The sequence below is a fragment of the Phalacrocorax aristotelis genome, chromosome 1, assembly GCF_949628215.1.
Source record: "Phalacrocorax aristotelis chromosome 1, bGulAri2.1, whole genome shotgun sequence".
Classification (NCBI taxonomy): Eukaryota; Metazoa; Chordata; class Aves; order Suliformes; family Phalacrocoracidae; genus Phalacrocorax; species Phalacrocorax aristotelis.
In genome coordinates, this window is record NC_134276.1 from 15,630,541 (window position 1) to 15,649,392 (window position 18,852).

At 37.4% G+C, this 18,852-nt stretch overlaps 1 protein-coding gene across 1 annotated transcript in view; it reads left to right on the forward strand.

Moving 5' to 3' along the window:
- CEP126 (centrosomal protein 126) overlaps positions 1 to 18,852 on the forward strand; it is a 43,637-nt gene that overhangs the window by 16,836 nt on the left and 7,949 nt on the right. Inside the window, exons 5-6 of the mRNA XM_075081869.1 lie at positions 507 to 705; positions 11,316 to 13,440. Of these exons, the coding sequence (XP_074937970.1) occupies positions 507 to 705; positions 11,316 to 13,440 (2,324 nt within the window). The remainder of the gene's footprint in view (positions 1 to 506; positions 706 to 11,315; positions 13,441 to 18,852) is intronic.

Sequence of the window (18,852 nt, forward strand, 5' to 3'; positions counted from 1 at the left end):
ACACAAATTCTTTAATGTACAACACTACTGACATTACACATCATCAGTAGAGTTGGGCTGTCTAGATACTACAAAGCCTTCTTGCTATTTGAAGTAAGGGAATATCTAACAGCACCAGTGTATAGACATCCCCTATATAAGCCAACCTTGTGGAAAAATAATGCTTGTTTTATTTAAAAAATAAAAAACCTCCATGTTCCATTTCTGTAAATGACCAAACTGTTGGCTGACATTATCCAGAATAATTCAGCCTGAGGCAGTCACCCAACAACTCAATCAGAAAAGTCTGACTATTTATAAATACCAGGAGAGAAGGTTTCAAATTGAAAGTGTTGGACAGTTTTAGGCAGTACTAGCAGCACCACCTGTAGTTACGTGTAGTATAGCTTTGCTTCACTTGCCCGGCATTTATTGATGATGTATACTTTTGGAAAGGACCATGTTTAAAAGTGTACAGTTGACTCATCTAAATAAGCCAAAGTAATAAGTTATTTGCTTTCATCAAGAACCACAGATGACACTTCATCCTCATCAGCATCTAGAAACAGTTCTTTCCATCAGAAGCAGATTTCAGCAACAGTTGGCTGGGATAAAACGATACAAGAGAGCAGTAGAACAAATATGGATAGTAACCAACTTCTCTTCCAGAAAAATCTGAAAGAAATGCAACAACTCCTTGAAAAACAGCACCTCAGCAACTTGGAGGTATGAAATTTTCATGTGATTCATTAAATGAAGCTTCTTAAAGGTAATAGAAAGTTTCTTGAATGTGATAAAAATGAAAGGTCTGTTAAGCACACTTTAGCAAGTAGACAACACCTGAGGGGACACTGCACTATGTCTTACCAATAGATTATTTACAGTACAATTAAATGTATTTTTCAGTAAGAAATCAGAGATCTTTAAAAATGTTTGTAAGAATATTTTCACAAATTCTTCAAAGATATCTGCCATTTTGGCTTTTTCCTGTGAACGTAAGATTTGTTTGTCAGACTTCTTGGCTCTGAAGTAGCTAGCCATTAGTCTATCACACGAGTCTTGTGCTAGCTCAAAACTTAACTGGTGGCTTTCAATTCACTCTTGAGTTTCTGCTTTGCTGATTGCTACAGCTCAGCACAAAACACTATAGCAGTACAGTTATGATAGGTCAAATGGGGTTTTTTTGTTCCCTGTTTTTTTGCCCAATGTGTGGTGATTTCTTAGGGGTTGACTTCAAGACTTTTGAGAATCTTTCTTGTCATCTTTGGAATAGATGCAGGTGTTCAGTAACAAGCCTATTAACTTTCTGCCTAAACTAGTTTTTGGACCCAAAATCAGTTTAAAAAATCACCTTAGAAACACAGTGAAAATCAGGAAGAACTGAGCTCTAAAGTGATTTCTTATAACTGCACTTTCAAGTGTGATTTTAGGTCTACCAAGTGTTGTCTTTGATTTTGGAAACATTGTGTTCAGTACTACATTTTTGTGAAACAAGAAGACATAATTTTGGACTCATTCTTTTATTTTATAAGATTATCTTCTGGTATCTGGACTCACAGTGTCTGAAATGACCATGACACTATGAAGCACCATCCCTTCATATTGGTAATGGCTAGAGGCATGGGATCATTGGTGACAACAGAGCAAGGGTTTTCCTTTTAATACATCTGTAGGGATAACTTTTGAAATACTGTGTACAGTTCAGATATATTTTGAGTTCTTTGATATTTATTTTTTTAGGCACATTCACCTCTGTCTTTGTACCTCCTTTGTTCTGACGGGTATTCATGAGAATCTTGAGCAGCTGACGGCTAACACAGAAAATCTTACTTAACTGGATTAAACTTCAGAAAGGCTGAGGAGACAGAAAGTACCATTTGTACTGGCAAGGTTGTTGATTGGTGTTCATTCTTATTCCCAAGCATAAAAGAAGGAAGAGTGAATGGCAATTTATAGAAGACAGCTGATTAAACTGAATTCTAGATAACCACTTTCAAATAAAATTAAAAAGGTCTAAGTTTGGGGGGGTTTTGTAATACCACATTGTGCATTTCAATGGTATAGTATTTGCAAATCCCTCCCTAAATGATTATGCTGAATTTGGCAGTAGCTGCATTAGGACATCTTAGAATTAGGAAAAAAACTCAATCCATTTGAGAAAAATGTATAAAAAACTTATTCTTAATATATTGTAAGACAACTATATTGTAGGGTATTTTATCAAACAAAATTATCACGTTCTAACTGAATTCTAGGGAAAAGCTGCCATGAGTCATGCATGATTCTTTACTTAGAGTTTTTTCTTAATGTTATCATCAGCTTTGGATGCTGCATATAATACAGGAATTTGCGTTTACAAAGTAATGTATTTTTGGAAGTCTTTGGTCCTGTAAAAAATGTTGCTTTTTTCTTTCCAGAATGTATTTTTCTGCTACCACTAGGGGTTGCTCAGCTTCTTCCCTCTGATAAATAGTTTCAAATTATAAATATTTATACTTCAAACATTTGCACTTCCTTTCTTGAAATTACATGCTTTTGACTCTGATTAGAAAAATAGCCAAGAAAGCTATTGTCATTGTTCTCGGGCCTGAATTTTGGAAGTTTATTACTTGGGTTGTGCTGGTATGCGTATGCATTGCGACTTTCTGTGATGTGAAATAGTATTTTTAATACTCTTACTAACAAAAATTTTAATTTATAATTATTTATAGTACTCTTACTGACTTGAATACACTTCAGTAGCCTTGTTACTGTCTGTTGTCCAAAGTAATTGCAACAGTGCTTGCCTTTCTGAAACTAATGTCAAAGTATTTCACTGTGCATATGCTTTGCAGTCTAACCATCCATTGAGATCCCTTGACCTCTCTTTGTTTCTAGTTTTATAGGCCCAGCAGGATTATAAAAATTCCTAAAATTCTTTTCTTTCCTACAGGGTAATAAAGTTCTATGTAGGCCCTTACCAATAGATTTGGTGTGTTCCCTGCTTTCCATCCCTAAAAATTTGTATAGTTTCAGCAGTAAGGCAAGGTTTTTAGTGACCCTTCTACCATTCTCCAAAATTATTTTGCTTAAAGTACTGAGAGCAGTAAATTTTATTTTGTGCAACTGTTATGTCTGAGCCAGTACATCAAATTATTATTTGTTATAAGTCCAAAAGTATGTTCCAGTTTGAAGAAATTGTTTTATAGTTAACTTAATTTGCAATCAAAGGTTTTATTGCACAGTCCTTTTCTGATTTTGTTGCAGGCATAAATAAAACCTTTAAGGTGGAGCTGGTAGCAAGGTCTTTAGCTAAAGCTGCATGCAGCTTTTGACCAAAAGACATTACTCCCATGTGTTTATCATTTTTCCAAATTATACCTCTTTATTTTGAAATTTTCCATTTCTGGCACCTGCCTTGAACTGAAAAATTTAGAAAATTTCCATAATAGTATAACTCTTTTCACCACCTCTTTAATACTATGGCCATACAAAATTGTTTTGGTCAGTACAATATTTTTATGCTTTTCCAGAAAAATACATTATGCTTGAATTAAACTTTTCCATTGACACAACATTTTATCTCTGTTGTCTCATTTTTTAAACAAAACACTTGGAAGCAAGAGCTAATTCACAGACAAAATAGGTATAGATTACAACATGGAGATTTTGTTTTCCTCTTGCATCCTTTATATGACCATAATTAGGTTATTCAAGTGGTATCTGTGAAATCCAAATTTAAGCCCCTTTCTGACTGATTTGAAGCAGGAATTTTACCTTGGCTCTCCTACTTTTTTCCAAGTATATTGTGCAGCTATTGAAGAACTCAGTATCAATCTTTCTATGGATACTGTTCCCCTTGGCCAAAATTGCTTCAATATTTATTGAAACAGGGACTGGAGCACAAGTATAATTTCTCAGAAATTGCAGCCCAAACCATGATGTCAGAGTTATTATTATATTATCTTGAATACAATAATTTTTTTTATCCTATTATACTGTGTGTGTATTTATATATATTACATATAGAATTAAGTCTTTGAGAAGTAATGAAGAATATTTTCTAAGTGATGTCGCACTGAATGAAAGCAGCAGATCCTGCAGACACATAGATATGGGCATAGCCTTACTTTCACGAGTGAATTGACCTGCATGAGTGTTAGCTATTGGTGTTACTAGGCTTTTGAGGTTGGACGGTGTCTATGAAATGGAGATGCTTCAGGTAACTGATGACAAAACTGAATTCATTTTCAAGTGCATTTGTAGTATGACTGGAATGAGTTAAACAACGGTTCCTTCTGCAAGGTGTGCTGCATCAGTCTAACTCTTCCGGGGAATAGACAAGACCAGCATGGAAAAAAGGAGTGCCTGTGTACAGTGTCTCCTGAGTGTTGAGAACTTGTAGAATGCGGAGGGCTGGCTAGTGGGAAAACAGACTCCTAAGGGGAGGGTTAAGATAAAACAGCATTGGAACTGATGTCAGATTTGATTTTGAAGAGATCATAAAAAGACTTGAAATAGGTCTCTATGGTCACCTTAAATCTAGAAATGTTAGCCATTGTTTACTTTTAACTGTGAATATTAATATCTTTTATGTTGATTACTTAAATTATATGACAAACTTGAGTGATTTCCCTACTCATTTGCCTTTTGGCAAGATCAGGGGATGTCGGTTTCTGTTGACTTTCAACCAATTCACTCCAAAATTCACACTTGCTATGAAAGCAAATTGAAGTGTATCTCCAGACTAAATTATTTTACCTAAATACTCGAACTTGTTTTGATTGTGTATTCCTCAAGAGTAGGGTTTTTTTTAACGTAAAATAGTGGTTTATTCCAAGTCTGTGCTGTATAAAATGACATTACAGTCTTCATATCTGGCAATCCGGATATTCAGTATTTTGAAGTGTGTCTTGCCTCAATTCAAAGCCTTGCTTCAACAGGTGATAATGCAGGACTAAAGCTGAAACAGCATTTTTCAGTACAAAGTTGTTTCACAGGTGGATTAATGCATTAGTAAGACTTTGCTCGTGGATAAGTTAGGATTGTTGTACACGCAGCATAGCTCACAAATCACAGAAGCAAGGAAATTGAGAACTGTCATTGAATGTATACCTGTTCCTCCTTTACAAGCATGCTTTTTCATAAGAATGGCCATACACGCCAACATGACTCCATTTTTTGTTTTACATTCATACACACATATCCATGTGTGTATATATATGTATCTATGAAATATTTATACATAGCTATGCACTAAATTATTTTTACCATACTTCATAGCTGTTTTTAAGTGATTTGTTTTACTGGAACAGAAGAAATTGTTCATAAATGTAGTTAAAGGAGAGGAACAGAGGAAAAAATAGCAGTATCTGATCTTTAGTTTACTGCTGTTATGGTAATAATAAAATGTTTGCTTGCTGGAAGGGAGTGGAAGATGCAAAAGTTTGCGAATACTGGTCTGTCAGGATGCTGTATTATATTACGATAACTTGGTATTGTCAGAGATAGTGTATACTAATGTGTCAAGGGGATATTGGGAAATCTATTGCTTTCTCATCAAGATTGAAGTATCACTGCCCAGGGTAATTCTACTCCTTCAAAGATGGCAAGCTGTGTTTTGTTTTTTAAGGAGATAAAACTCTTTTTGTGAAGTGGAAAGTAAAATAGAATTTAACTACTCTCTTCTTCCAGAATTCTGCTTCTGTCCTAGCAGGCTCATGGTGGCCTGGGTATGCTGAAACTTAGTTGCTTTTTTCAATTTTTTACTGTATTAATTATTGTAAATCCCCAGCAGCACTTCTGTGGGGTTTAGTAGCTTGAGCTTTGCTGTGCATTTTATGCCTGATACTAGCATATCTCCATAAGGAAGTATGGCTCACCAACTGGGATATAAAGTGTGAAACCAGACACCTAGAATTCATAAGACAGGGACAAGCAGAGAATAACTGGGACCCAGGAAATTAAAAGATCCTGTGACAAACAACTTAAAGAATGACACTGTTTCAAGTGACAAGAAAGTGACAAGAAAGAAAAATAAATACCAGCCTTTAAATTCAGTAGGCTGTTTAGGGGAAGGTAGATCTTGCACATGTTCTTATAAATCATGTCTGTAAAGTTCTTAAGAGAAATGTATGTCTTGAAATTCCAAAAAAATGGAATTTGTGAGACAGGCAACATGTAACAGCCACAATTCTTTTTTTTTCAAGGCAAGTGATTTTATTGATGAAGCATGAAGTGAATGTTGGCAATTAGATGAAACTGTCTCATAAGATAAGCTTATTTCTAGAGAGGTGTATATATATATTATTTGAGAATGCTCTCAGATACATGGTTTAACTTTTAGGTTGCCCTATCTGGAGTCAGGATTTGGACTCGATGATCCTCATGGGTCCCTTCCAGTTCAGGATATTCTATGATTCTAAAAGTGTTTCTGTATCTGACCTTTAGGATTTCCTGATATAAATCCACCTTCTGCCTCGGTTGCTGCTGTGCAGTGCTCAAGGTAGAGTGGGAATATGTTAAAAACAGTTCCATCTTTGCAATGTATTTACATTGCTAAAGGAAAAAGTAATGCTTTTTAGACTGCAAAGATATATACTATTTTTTAGCAAGTCAGAGAGACCTGATAGGATAGTTCCTCAGCTGAACGAGGGATTATTTTAAAAATTATATTCACACACTGTATAGTTGTGTGTCTTTTAGGTGTTGTGTAGCGGTCAGATAGTATTAATAACTTTTTTCTGATGCTACAGCTCCAGTTCATTCAAATCTGTCAGCCCTAACGCTTTGCCTTATTTGTGTATTTTACATCAAAACCTGAATAAGAACAAACCAGGAAGACAGTTCTGAATTTTCTAAAAGACAAATAAATGCTTTCCTCCATCAGTTATTCTTTCCTTCTGTTGCCATAAATCAGACTTTGTTGGAAAGCTTTTCTGAAAAGAATAATTTCAGGACTGTGAGTTTCATCATTCACACCTTAACTATCAGTGAGAGGGAAGATTATTTCTTTGCTTTAAAATGGAAAAAAATCTCTGAGAATTATTTCCCCTTCATTTCCATCTCTAAATTATTGTCTAGAAATAGCTGCATGTACAAAATAATTTTTAAAACATCATTTCTCCTACAACCTGCAAATTCTAAAAACATGAAACTAGATAAGTTTTAGCTGATCTCCATTCTCATTTTTTTGGAAAACAAAAATGACATTGAATATAACATAGATTGTAAATAACTATTCATTTGCCCATTGCGTCATAACAATAAAATGATTATTAGTTAAGCAATTGAGTTAAGAATTTCTAGAATGAATATTGCATATGCATGCCTTATTTTTCTCCATATCTGTTTGCCTTATGATGGTTTTCAGTCGTGCAGTCCCATGGTATTTTCACAGGACTCCATCTCTTAAATGTGAAGGGTGGATGGTACCTGTTCAAAGCAAATTTCTTAATGGGTTAGAAACAAAAAAGGGACTAATGCATTGTGGTGCTCAGCGCCTTAAAATTTAATCATTTAATGATTTTAATAGTATTTTAAAAGCAGCACTATGAATTCGACCTCTAGAGCTGAATGACTAGGTTAGTTTGTGAGAGAGTTAGGCACCCGGAGTAAGGATACCGAGAACCAGCACTCTGAGTACTGAGATGCTAAATTAATTAATAGAAAGCAACAGAGAGAAATGTTTAGCTGAAAACCGGTTTCCTACACAGTTACGTATATTTACTACAGGACTTCATTAAAACTGGAAATCAGAGTGAAAACCTAACACTTATTTTTAAAAATCTTTCATTACAGCTTACTGAAGTACTTGAGTGCCTAAGAAATTGGAAACTTGAGTTCTTCGTATCTCAGGGAGTTTGAACCTGTGTTTCTAGCATCCTGTAATAATTTTCAAAACAAGCAAATTGGGTGCTTTTAAATACTCAAGTTCATAGCTAGCTAGTTTCTGTATCTTAGATACCTTGGGTGGAAATCAAGCACCTAGGAGTTAGCCTAGGAAACACGGGGGTGTTGGTAGGAAGCTTTTCTCTGGTCTTCCTACACCTCCATAGCTTCTTTGGTGGGTTTGGCAGAGTATTCTGGATCTCTTGTGTAACATAAGCACCAAAATCCTGCCTCAGTGGCATTTGCTTTCTTGGGTGTGCCCAAATCTTCTGTGAAATCAGTATTGTGTAGTGCCATGTGCTTTATGTTCTCCAAACTTGCATAGAAAAGAGATTATTAATTTTCTAATGGACTTTTCCTTTCCCATTCTGTAGTTGGAAAACACAAAAACAGTTAAAGGGTTTAGGTGCCTCACTGGCTTTGAGAGGTATCTGTATGACCATTGGTGACTTCACAATGAATTTGAAGTATAACGTTATATATACACGCGTATAACACACAAAGAACTCCTGTAAATAAACCAGCTGAAATTATCAAAAATAGCAAGCAGTGTGAGAGGTGAGGGACCTGAGTTTTCAGAGTAGGTAGCATTTTTCTAGCACTCATCTTTAGAAGAGCGTTCCCATTCATCTCTTGGAATTCTTTACAGTCAGCACTTCTTTTGCAGAAAATGTCAAATATACACATAGCAGCTCTTTGCTGTAATAGCGTTCTGACAGAGTCCTTTGGCAGAAAATTCGCTTGTCAGGTTCTCTTAAAGTTTTGCTTGTTTCAACGTTGTTCTTTCATTGGCCTCATGAAAGATTTGTTAGGCTCATGTTTTCACTTTGGTTTAGTGCTTTACTGAAATGAAATTGCTTGGCACAGCTGTTCTAAGTCTCAAGGCATATAAGTGACCTCTTTAATTCCTCGTAAGTGTTTCCTTTTCCAGAGTACCAAGTATGTGGACAGGCTGGGTTTAGATTTCATGCATTAGGACATAAGATAAAACAGTCAACAGGCAATACAAGAAATTGTACTTACATAACAGAAACAATATGCAAATCCAGAAAATAAAAAGATAGTACACTCTATGAACATTTTTGTCTCCTTATCATCCTATAATATTCTTACAGATTAAATCAAACTAAATCATTGGGATTTGCAGGTTTATTTCCTTGTAACTACTGGCCACTAAAAAAGAACAAATAATTGTTGAATGCTTTTTGAGGTCTGCCTAAGTAGTTCCAGTTACGCATTTGTACAAGAAAATGTGACATTCACTTTCATTACAGAGTAGGCTTGAAAGGGAAATAAAATATGTAAATATTTTAAGGAAACTGATAAGCATCTTTAAGGTGTGAAATGATGAAATTGTATGATGCAACAAAATAAATGTAAATTAACTGAATTTGCATGTACTAAATAAAAGTGAGTATGTGTTTAAATGAGGCATCCTTTATTCTTTAGTTTCTAACTTACTTATTTCTGGAGGTTGCCTCAACTGCGATTTTGTGTCCCATGAGGTTTTGTTTTACAAGGACAGTAGAATTCTATATCATGCAGGATCAAGTCTATTTTCAGTCTCTGGAGTACAACTGGTAGAATTTATTTTTATGTTAATTTTTTGAAGTTACAACTTTTCTTGCACCCTCCAAATTTACCAGTATAAGCTAGGCTGCTATTGGCATAGTGTTTTTAAAATCAGTCCTTAGAAAATGTTTCCTCTATTTAACTTTGTCATTTTAGAAACACATATTTACCTCTACAGGTGCAGTTTCCAGATTAGACAAGAAGTAGGCCTGACACCTATAATTTCTTTTTACTGTTTTTTTTCCCCATCTAAAAATTTCAAAGTTATTTCTTCATTTTGGCCTGGTACAGAATACTCTGAGCATATGTCTTTTCCTTGTTTGGTGAGGTTCAAGCAGAGGTTAAAAATATAATTTAGCCAAACGTAAAGGTTAATAAATAACTAACAAAGCATTATTTATTCTTTCCTATTAGAAAGACACCAGTTTGTATTGCTTTAGATTGAAAATGTTCCCTAAAGGGGTCTTTCCCTACATTTGGTTCTTTGTTCTTCTGTTTAGTTTCTTTATCTCAGATCATAGCTATTATGGAAGACTGCACCAGTCTCTGAACATTTAGTGCAAGGTAAGATTTAATTCAATCACTAAAAGTCTTTCAGGACTCACTACACTTTTTATTCTGCAGTTTAAAATATTTGTGCAGCTATAAACTATTCAATATTGAGGTATAATAATTTTATTAGAATAAACAAAGTTCTACTACAAAAATATGTTCTTATTCAATAAATAATTTTATTCATTCTTTAGCAAGTTTTCAAAATGTTAATTCTATTGAAATTGCCTGGGGATAGATAATCACTTACCTAGGTTAACAGATTTTGCTACTTGAAACAATTTCCATTTAAAGTCACTAATGAAAAAAAAAATCTCCATTACATAAGATTCCATATCTAATGCAGCTTCTCTTAGTTTTTCACCATGACTTTTTCCAACATATGGTGTAAAATCACTTAGCTGCTCTGTTGTGTGGAAGTGGCAGAGAGAGGGGGAGCATACAGGAATGTGAAAATAGTTGATATGCATGTTTTCCCTGATATTTATGTGTACTTTCAAATCTTGAACTTTTAAAAAGTATTTATTTAAAACCACGTCAGGCATCTCAGTGCTTGAATGGAGAGATATTAATAAAGAAAATGCCTACATAGTACATACTAAAAGTCATCTCACTGGCAATTCCTATGGTGCCTGTTGCTCTTATTCATCACTACATTAGTGTTTGACAAAGAAGTTGGGGGAGCGGGTGAGGCCTCTGTATGCCCTCAGATCTGATCTGTCCTCATAGATCAGATGATAGTTTCTTCTATCTGAAAGACGAGAAGAGGGGGTTTCACTGGGGGCATGTTAATCACTGTGATTATGATAGCTGAGAGGTTTTCTGTGTTTGCCATGACAAGATTTACTTCCTCATCACCTGAGGCACTTTGTATGAAAATAAACATATTGGTGTACTGTTATGGAAAAATTCCAGTTTGGGGCAGATCCACTATCAATTCTGCATTCTTTTGGATCCCCTTTCATTTTGTAAACTCCCTTACATATTAGAGTACAAAAACCATCCTGCGCCATAGGGCAATCCAGAAACAGTAGTGGTGTTTGGACAAATCTGTTCCTATATTGATATTGTAGAATTGAGGTAAAATTTCGGATTCTATTTGTTGAACCATGCAGCTCTCTCCTCTGAATTTCATGCTCAAACCACATAATTTTCTTTTGCAACTGAACACAGGTAAATTTTGACTTGATGAAAACACTCGTGGTGCTACAATCCCATGTTGCAAAAGCACCAGGCTCAGTAGTGATTGTATTTTAGCCTAAGCTGTCATTAATGAAAAAATAGTATCTGCAAGAAACCATTTCTGATAAATGTAACAGTCTGGTTTTATGCCTGTATTTCAGAATTTTCATCAAGAAGTCAAGAAAACAGATGATTCAGAAAGCTTGTCAAGCCTTGACAGTCTTGAGGCTGGAGAACAAAATGGAAATTACACAACACCAAGTGAATCATCTTTGACTACACAGTGTGACTGTGCCCTGTACAATCCAGAAAAATCACAGACTAGGAATAATGGTTTGCTTTATACAGCTCAAAGCACTTCTAAAAACCTGCATCTAAATAATTGTCTGAGAAATGTAGATTCCCAAAACAACCAGAACTTACCTATTCATCTTTTAGCTGAACATAATGTTCTAACTCCTGCTGAACATGTAAACAATTCAAAAGAGGAATCACCTGTTTCTCACAGACCTGGAAGAGACTCTGCAAAGTTCTCTACCTCTGGTAAGCAATCTATAAATACTGCATTTAGTCTTCTGCAAAATATAAAAGAAGAAAAAAGCAAGCCATCTTCTGGGAGGGCTAGCACATCAGCCACTGGTCATCCTGGTTTCAATCCTAGCAAAGCCTGGGCCAGCCCCGACCCTACTCCAGGAGAAAGAGTTCAGGATCTGATACAAGATCAGAGTTTTAAAATGACGCCACAAAAAGGAACTATATTTATGCAAACCTCCAGTCAACCTATTGCAACATCTATAATCCTATTTCCTAATCAGGGATGTTCCACTGGCATTCCCAGCACTGCTGATACATTACCAAAGGACAGAAATGTCAGGATGGAGTTTTTAAAAAATACCTCAGGAAAAAGGACTGAAACAAAAGAAGAAAATATTAAATATGTTGATGTCATTAATCCAGGATCATCTTTATTTCAGGATGTACCAAATGCCTCAGTTCTGTGCGATGTTAAGCGACACGATAACAAAGAGAAAGAAAAGGGAAATATGGTAGAAACTGTGTCACTGGTGTCTGACACAGAGTTAAATTCTGGCACTCCTGCACAGCACAAAACCCTGAAAAACAATATTCTTGAAACAAAAAGAGCAAGAATATTCACAAGTATCTTAAAGAAGGAATCTAAATATGAACCTGGTTGTTTCAAAGCTGTGGTTGTGAACAACGGGATCAGTTTTGGAACTCGACCTGTGTCTTCTATCAGAGACAGTTTAGAACTGGCAAAAATAAAAAAGAAATGTGCAGAAAATGAAAAATGCAATAGAAAGCTAAGATGGTATGATCAAATTAACCAGTTAATAATAGAAAATAATGAAAAATACTATGAAAAGAACACCAGTGAAGTATCTTCTGAACAGCTGCAATACGTTCAAACTACAGATAATGCTTCTAAGACTAATTTAAGTATTGTTGCTCGACCTTCAAACCCCATGTTCTTAAAAAATCATCAGGAGAACTCTCATATATCAAAACCAAATGTTAATACTGAAGAATCAAATAAAGGATGCACATCTCTGAATATGTTTATGTCTACTGGATCCTTTTCTGCTAAAAAACCTTGGATGGTATCAAAAGATGACGAAAGTAAACCCCCAATATCTAATAATAGTTCTAAAATTAATGAAGTTAATCAGCTCAAAAATAAGGCAAAAATAACTAGAAGACCAAGATCTGTAAAAGCTCAGTCAAGTTTTATGCCCAAGAAGAGAACAGGCACTATAATCCGGCTGCAGTCAGCCGCTGAAGCCAACAAAACATTGAAAGCTCCAGGGAAATTGCAAGCACCTCACCCACCATCTGCACCTCTGCCAGGAAACAGAACTGGTGAAAACATAGCCAGCCCGGGGTGTCAGCCACTGCTGCCTTCAAGTCTTCAAACCACCACTACCGGCAGGAATGATTCAAATGAAATGCATGTTTTGTTAGCAGGTCAGGTTTTAAATAGAAATGGTACAGAAAATAGTGAGAGTATTACTTGTCGTTCGGACTTGGCCGCTGTGATACCTCCACCTGGCTGCAGCACAGCCAAATACGAACCCCGGGCAAAAAATGTGTCTTCTGTAAATAGTGTTCAGACAAATGCCTGTCAAGATTGTTCAGTAACCTGCACTGAAAGAAGACCTGTTAATGCAGAAAATGGATTACATCTCCATCATATCCCAGCAGCTGGAAAAACAAGTACCTCCCGGCAGGGAGCACATACTGCCCCAGCTCCAGAAGACCCTGCTACTGGTAAGAGTCATGTTTCTGAGTTTAGGGTGGGGCGATGTTCAGAAAAAAAGTCGTCTTCAATTACATCAGAAATTTGTTTTCAGTTACAACATCCAGCCTTTCATCCATTCACACAATACAACCAGTTTTAACAAGTTTTCACCATTTGTCGTTGTCATTTCTATTCTAGTGGCACCCAGAGGCCTCTCAAACATTGATCCCCATTTTAAATAGCTCTCTACAATATTAAATGAAAAGGAAGTATTTTCCCTGAGATTTTATTGCTGACTAATGAGCAGAATATGAAAGGTGGTCTAAATAATGATACAGGAGGAAGTAAGTTTATGTGACCAAGTTTTACAAGGTAACTGGGAGTCATAGCTTGTTGTCCAGCAGTCACTATCACCTGAGAGTGAAAGAAACGTAGATCTACTATGTTTTTAAATGCTGACACTGTAAATGCCTGCATTTATTAACTTTTAGTCCCAGTAATACAATTAATGCTCAAAAAAATTAAGTTTAAAAATAAAGAGCTTTTACCGGACAAATTTTACTGTGCTGCAGTCTATGTCTGATTTATAAAGAATTTTAAGATATTTTTAGGACCAGTCCTGCATTTTATTAAAAATTAACCTTGGGAGCAAAATGATGCAGAGATTGATTGACAAGATAGAGGAAAGATGCATAAGAAACTTTGGTAGAATAAACTTGAATCTCCTGAATTTTACATTTCAAAATATGTTTTATGGTTTTTGATTTGCCTTGTTTCTCCTCTGCAGCCTAGCTATATTTTGTGCCTTGGGCACTGGTGGCATCCTTGTGCTTGTAATTTAATTTGTATGCTGTATGCTGGTTTGCTTCCTACTGAGGGCTGCAGCTGGAGGCATCGCTGCTGAAGCTGTAGACCCTGCTTCAGGTACAAGCAGCTTTCCAAACCACTTAACGTACTGGGATCAGCCTGAGGATTGGCCATGCAGCTCAAAGATACTTTCTAGCAAAATAAGTCATTCCCGTAACTTTAAAAAACCCTAGTTTTCTATTTTTATGTACAGTAATACATAATTTTAACTATGGAGTAATTCAGAACAGCTCTGTTGTGTAAGAGCAGAGGTAGGTGAATATTCTTGGCCTTAAGCAGGGGTGGGAAATGAGAAATGTTATCTGCTTGTCTATTCCAGTTCGAAGTCAAACAGATGAGCTTAAGATACGTGTGACTTAAGATACCCATGACTATTTGATTTTACATTGGAAATGAAGTGTTGCATTACCATGACTCCCCTCCAGCAAAAGTACTTGCCTCTTGATGTCCTTATTTGCACGTCAGATCAATGAATCGGGAAGCTTACTGGGTCAAAGTTGCGTGCACTGCTAATACTGCCTTCACTGCAACTTTAAATGCTACAGCCCGTGTCACATAGCTCCAGCTCTTTTGGAGGAAGAGCTGAGTAACCTTTTTTTAAAATTTGGGTGGGTGGGCCACTCTCAGTATCTGCTTAGATTTTGTGTTTTGAAAGTTGTCTTTATTTTAAATACTCTAGATAATGCTTAATGGCTTACTATTATTTGTTCTATTGCCTGAAAATGCACATAGATCACCATAGTCTTTGCCCTAAAGTGCTTGCTATGAGAGACTGAATGCTGCATTGTTCTTGAGTAAAATATCTGCTGTGGCACTGTTACAGAGTTCAGGGAGGTCTGTGAGGACACTGCAGAAAATGTCATCTGTTGCAATGCTTGGCCAAATGTACAGAAAGAATAAGTGAGAACAAGATGAATAAATAAAATTGTTGTCCATGAGGATCTTCCTTTAACTGGGCTTCCAGGCTTCAAGTGGTTATCTTCTGGCTGACATGTGTAATACTGTAGTTGGATATTAGAATTATTTTAAGTCCTTTGGTGTTCATTCAGTAAAATGCTTTAAAAATGTGTTTAACATTTAGCCTGTGACGAACAGGGGACTAATTCACAGGCTTATAGTTAAACAGGGGTACACTGTTCGGTATCTCATGCCCTAAAGATATTATTGCTTATATTCTTGTCTTACATTTTTCAAAGGAATCTTTTCCTAGGCAGAGATCTAGCATGTCTTGCAAACTAATTAAGTGTTGAACCATATCAATAGAGCAACTTTTTCAGAAAAACATTGTGTGATTACTAATACAACGAGGGTTTCACAGAATCACAGAATGGTGGGGGTTGGAAGGAACCTCTGGAGATCGTCTTGTCCAACCCCCCTACTTGAGCAGGCACACCCAGAGCAGGGGGCACAGGAATGCGTCCAGGTGGGTTTGAGTGTCTCCAGGGAAGGAGACTCCACAGGCTCCCTGGGCAGCCTGTTCCCCTGCTCTGGCACCCTCACAGGAAAGAAGTTGTTCCTCATATTGAGGTGGAACTTCCTGTGTTCCAACTTGTGCCCATTGCCCCTTGTCCTGTCCTTGGGAAGTATTGAAAAGAGCCTGGTCCCATCGTCCTGACACCCTCCCTTTAGATATTTATAGGTATTTATGAAACCCCCCTCAGTCTTCTCTTCTCCAGACTCCTGCTTTTTTTACATTTTCCCCTGTATTCAGAATAGCATGATAATTTCCCCTGTATTCTGTATAGCATAATTTCCCTTGTATTCACTATAGCTTGATCACATTTCGTTTTCATGTGTTATTCAGCACCATGTGTCACAGTACAATAATTCACGTATAACTAAATGCCAACCTTTTAAAACTGATGTGTCCCATGTTACTACTGATGGCAGCAGCCAGATAACTAGTCTCAAATCTGCTTCTAGGATCAATGAATTGTTTCCTTTTTCTGCAAATGGTAAGAATTCTGCTTTGTTAAATATCACTGTAATACAACTAAAGAAATAAAATTCTGTTAAAATCACTAAAAGACCTCTTGGTCTACTCATGAACTGTACATTAATCTGCAGATGTAAGTATTTATTTATTTATTTATTTATTTATTATGTGATTTATTTATTAGGTAATTTATCTTCCCAAGTATAAATCAAGTAACTCCATTTACAGATCAAGTAACTGCATTTACAAATGAGAATATAATATCTCCTTGGATATGTAGATTCGTGACTTGCACATGAAAATGATGATTTGCATCTCCAGTTTGTATGCATGAAAGCTTTCATGTATGCATGAAAGGCCTTAATTTTAATTTTTAAACTTGATGCTTTAATTTTGAAAATGTATTATTAACCAGACAAAACTGAGATAAATTTGAGGTACAGTGTATAGGTTACGACTCTCTAGCTGAGGGAAAATACTATACAGCAGTACCATCATTAAAATTGGTATACAGATGTATAAATTAGTAAGATTAACTACAAAATCCCAAAGTGTAGAGCTAAAGTTCTAAACCATGCCTTTGCGTTTCAATCATATCTCTGAGGGCACACCCAGAGGACTGCATTCAATTCTGGCCTCCTCAGTGCAAGAGAGCCATGGACAGACTGCAGACAGTCCAACAAAGGGACACAAAGGTGAAGGGACTGGAGCATCTCTCCTAGAAAAAAAGGCTGGAGAGCTGGGACCATTCAGCCTGGAGAAGAGAAGGCTCATGGTGGATCTTATTAATGTATATAAGTACCTGAAGGGAGGGTGCAAGGAGGACGGAGCCAGGCTCTACCTTAAGGAAAACCTTGAATGTATTGAAGTCAACAATGGTGATGGCGACTGCTCTATCAGATGCCTCTGGGTTAAAGTCAGAGGGGTCGTCTCCAGGCAGGATCTCACAGTGGGCATCTGCTACCGACCTCCTAATCATGACAACAAAGCAAATGAAGCAATACTTGGGGCGCTAAAGCAAGCTTCTGGCTAACAGAACCTGGTCCTTATGGGTGACTTCAACTACCCAGACATCTGATGGAAGAACAATACAGCAGCTCGCATGTCATCCACCAAGTTCCTGGAATGCATAGAGGACTGTTTCCTCATACAGTTGTTAAATGTGCCAACCAGGAAGGAGGCGCTGCTGGACTTGCTGTTCACAAAATGAGAAAGCCTGCTTTGTAATATCTCGGTTAGAGATAGCCTTGCTGCAGCGACCACAACACTGTGGAGTTCAATATCCTGCTGAGCGTGCTGAAGGTCAGTACTAAGACAAGGGTTCTGGATTTTAGAAGACCAAACTTCAGCTTGCTCAGGGCTCAGTTGGGAGGGATGCCATGGGATGCTTCCATGGAAGAAAAAGGAGCTAGTGAGTGCTGGGAGTTCTTAAAGAACACTTTCTTAGAAGCACAAAACCAGTTTATCCCCTATAAAGGAAAGGGAAGTAAGTGGAGCAAGAGGCCCCCTTGGATCAACCATGAGCTCCTGGGTCTACTCAGAACCAGAAGAGAAGCATACCAGAGATGGAGGAGTGGAGGATTACCCGTTGAGAGCTACAAGGGCATTGCCAGAGTGTGCAGAGATGCAGTTAGAAAAGAAAAGGCCCAGCTTGAATTGAAACTGGCCATAGATGTCAAAAATAACAAGAAAGGTTTCTTCAGGTATGTCAGCTACAAGCAGAAAAAGATGGAAAACATAAGCCCACTGTTGAACAGAAAAGAGAGTCAGTCACCAGCGATGCTGAAAAGGCAGATGTGGTCAAAACTTTCTTCACCTCTGTCTTTACCAACACTGTCAGGCCCCAGGCTTTGAGAATGAAATATCTGGTTGATCCAAACATAGACCCACCATCAGTGAAGGAAGAGTTAGTACGTGAATTATTACAGGAACCTGACCACTACAAATCAATGGGCCCTGACGCCATCCACCCAAGGGTGCTGAGAGAGCTGGCTGACGTCATTGCGAGGCCATTCTCCATATTCTTTGAGAAGTCATGGAGGATGGGGGGTGTCCCAGAGGACTGGAGGGAGGAAGGCAAATGTTACCCCTACACACAAGAAGGGCTCGAGGGAGGATCCAGGTAACTGTAGGCCCATCAGCCTTATTTCAATCCCTGGGAAAGTTATGGAGCAAATCCTCCTGGGGGCCATCACAAGTCAGATGAAGCACCTGATTGGGAAAAGCCAACATGGCTTCACTAAGGGCAGATCGTGCTTGACAAACCTGGTGGACTTCTATGACAAAGTGACTCGCCTGGTAGACATGGGGCGGGCGGTGGACATTGTCTACCTGGACTTCTCCAAGGCCTTTGATACGGTCCCCCACAGTCTCCTCCTGGAGAAATCAATGTGTTATGGCCTAGACAAGTGGTCTGTGCAGCGGGTGGGGAACTGGCTGACAGGCCGCACCCAAAGGGTGGTGGTAAATAGCTCTTTTTCCAAGTGGCAACCTGTCACTAGTGGGGTCCCCCAGGGATTGATGTTGGGCCCAATGTTATTCAATATCTTTATAAGTGATCTGGATAACGGCATCAAGTGTAGCCTGATGAAGTTTGCAGACGACACCAAGTTGAGTGGGGAAGTAGACACTCCAGAAG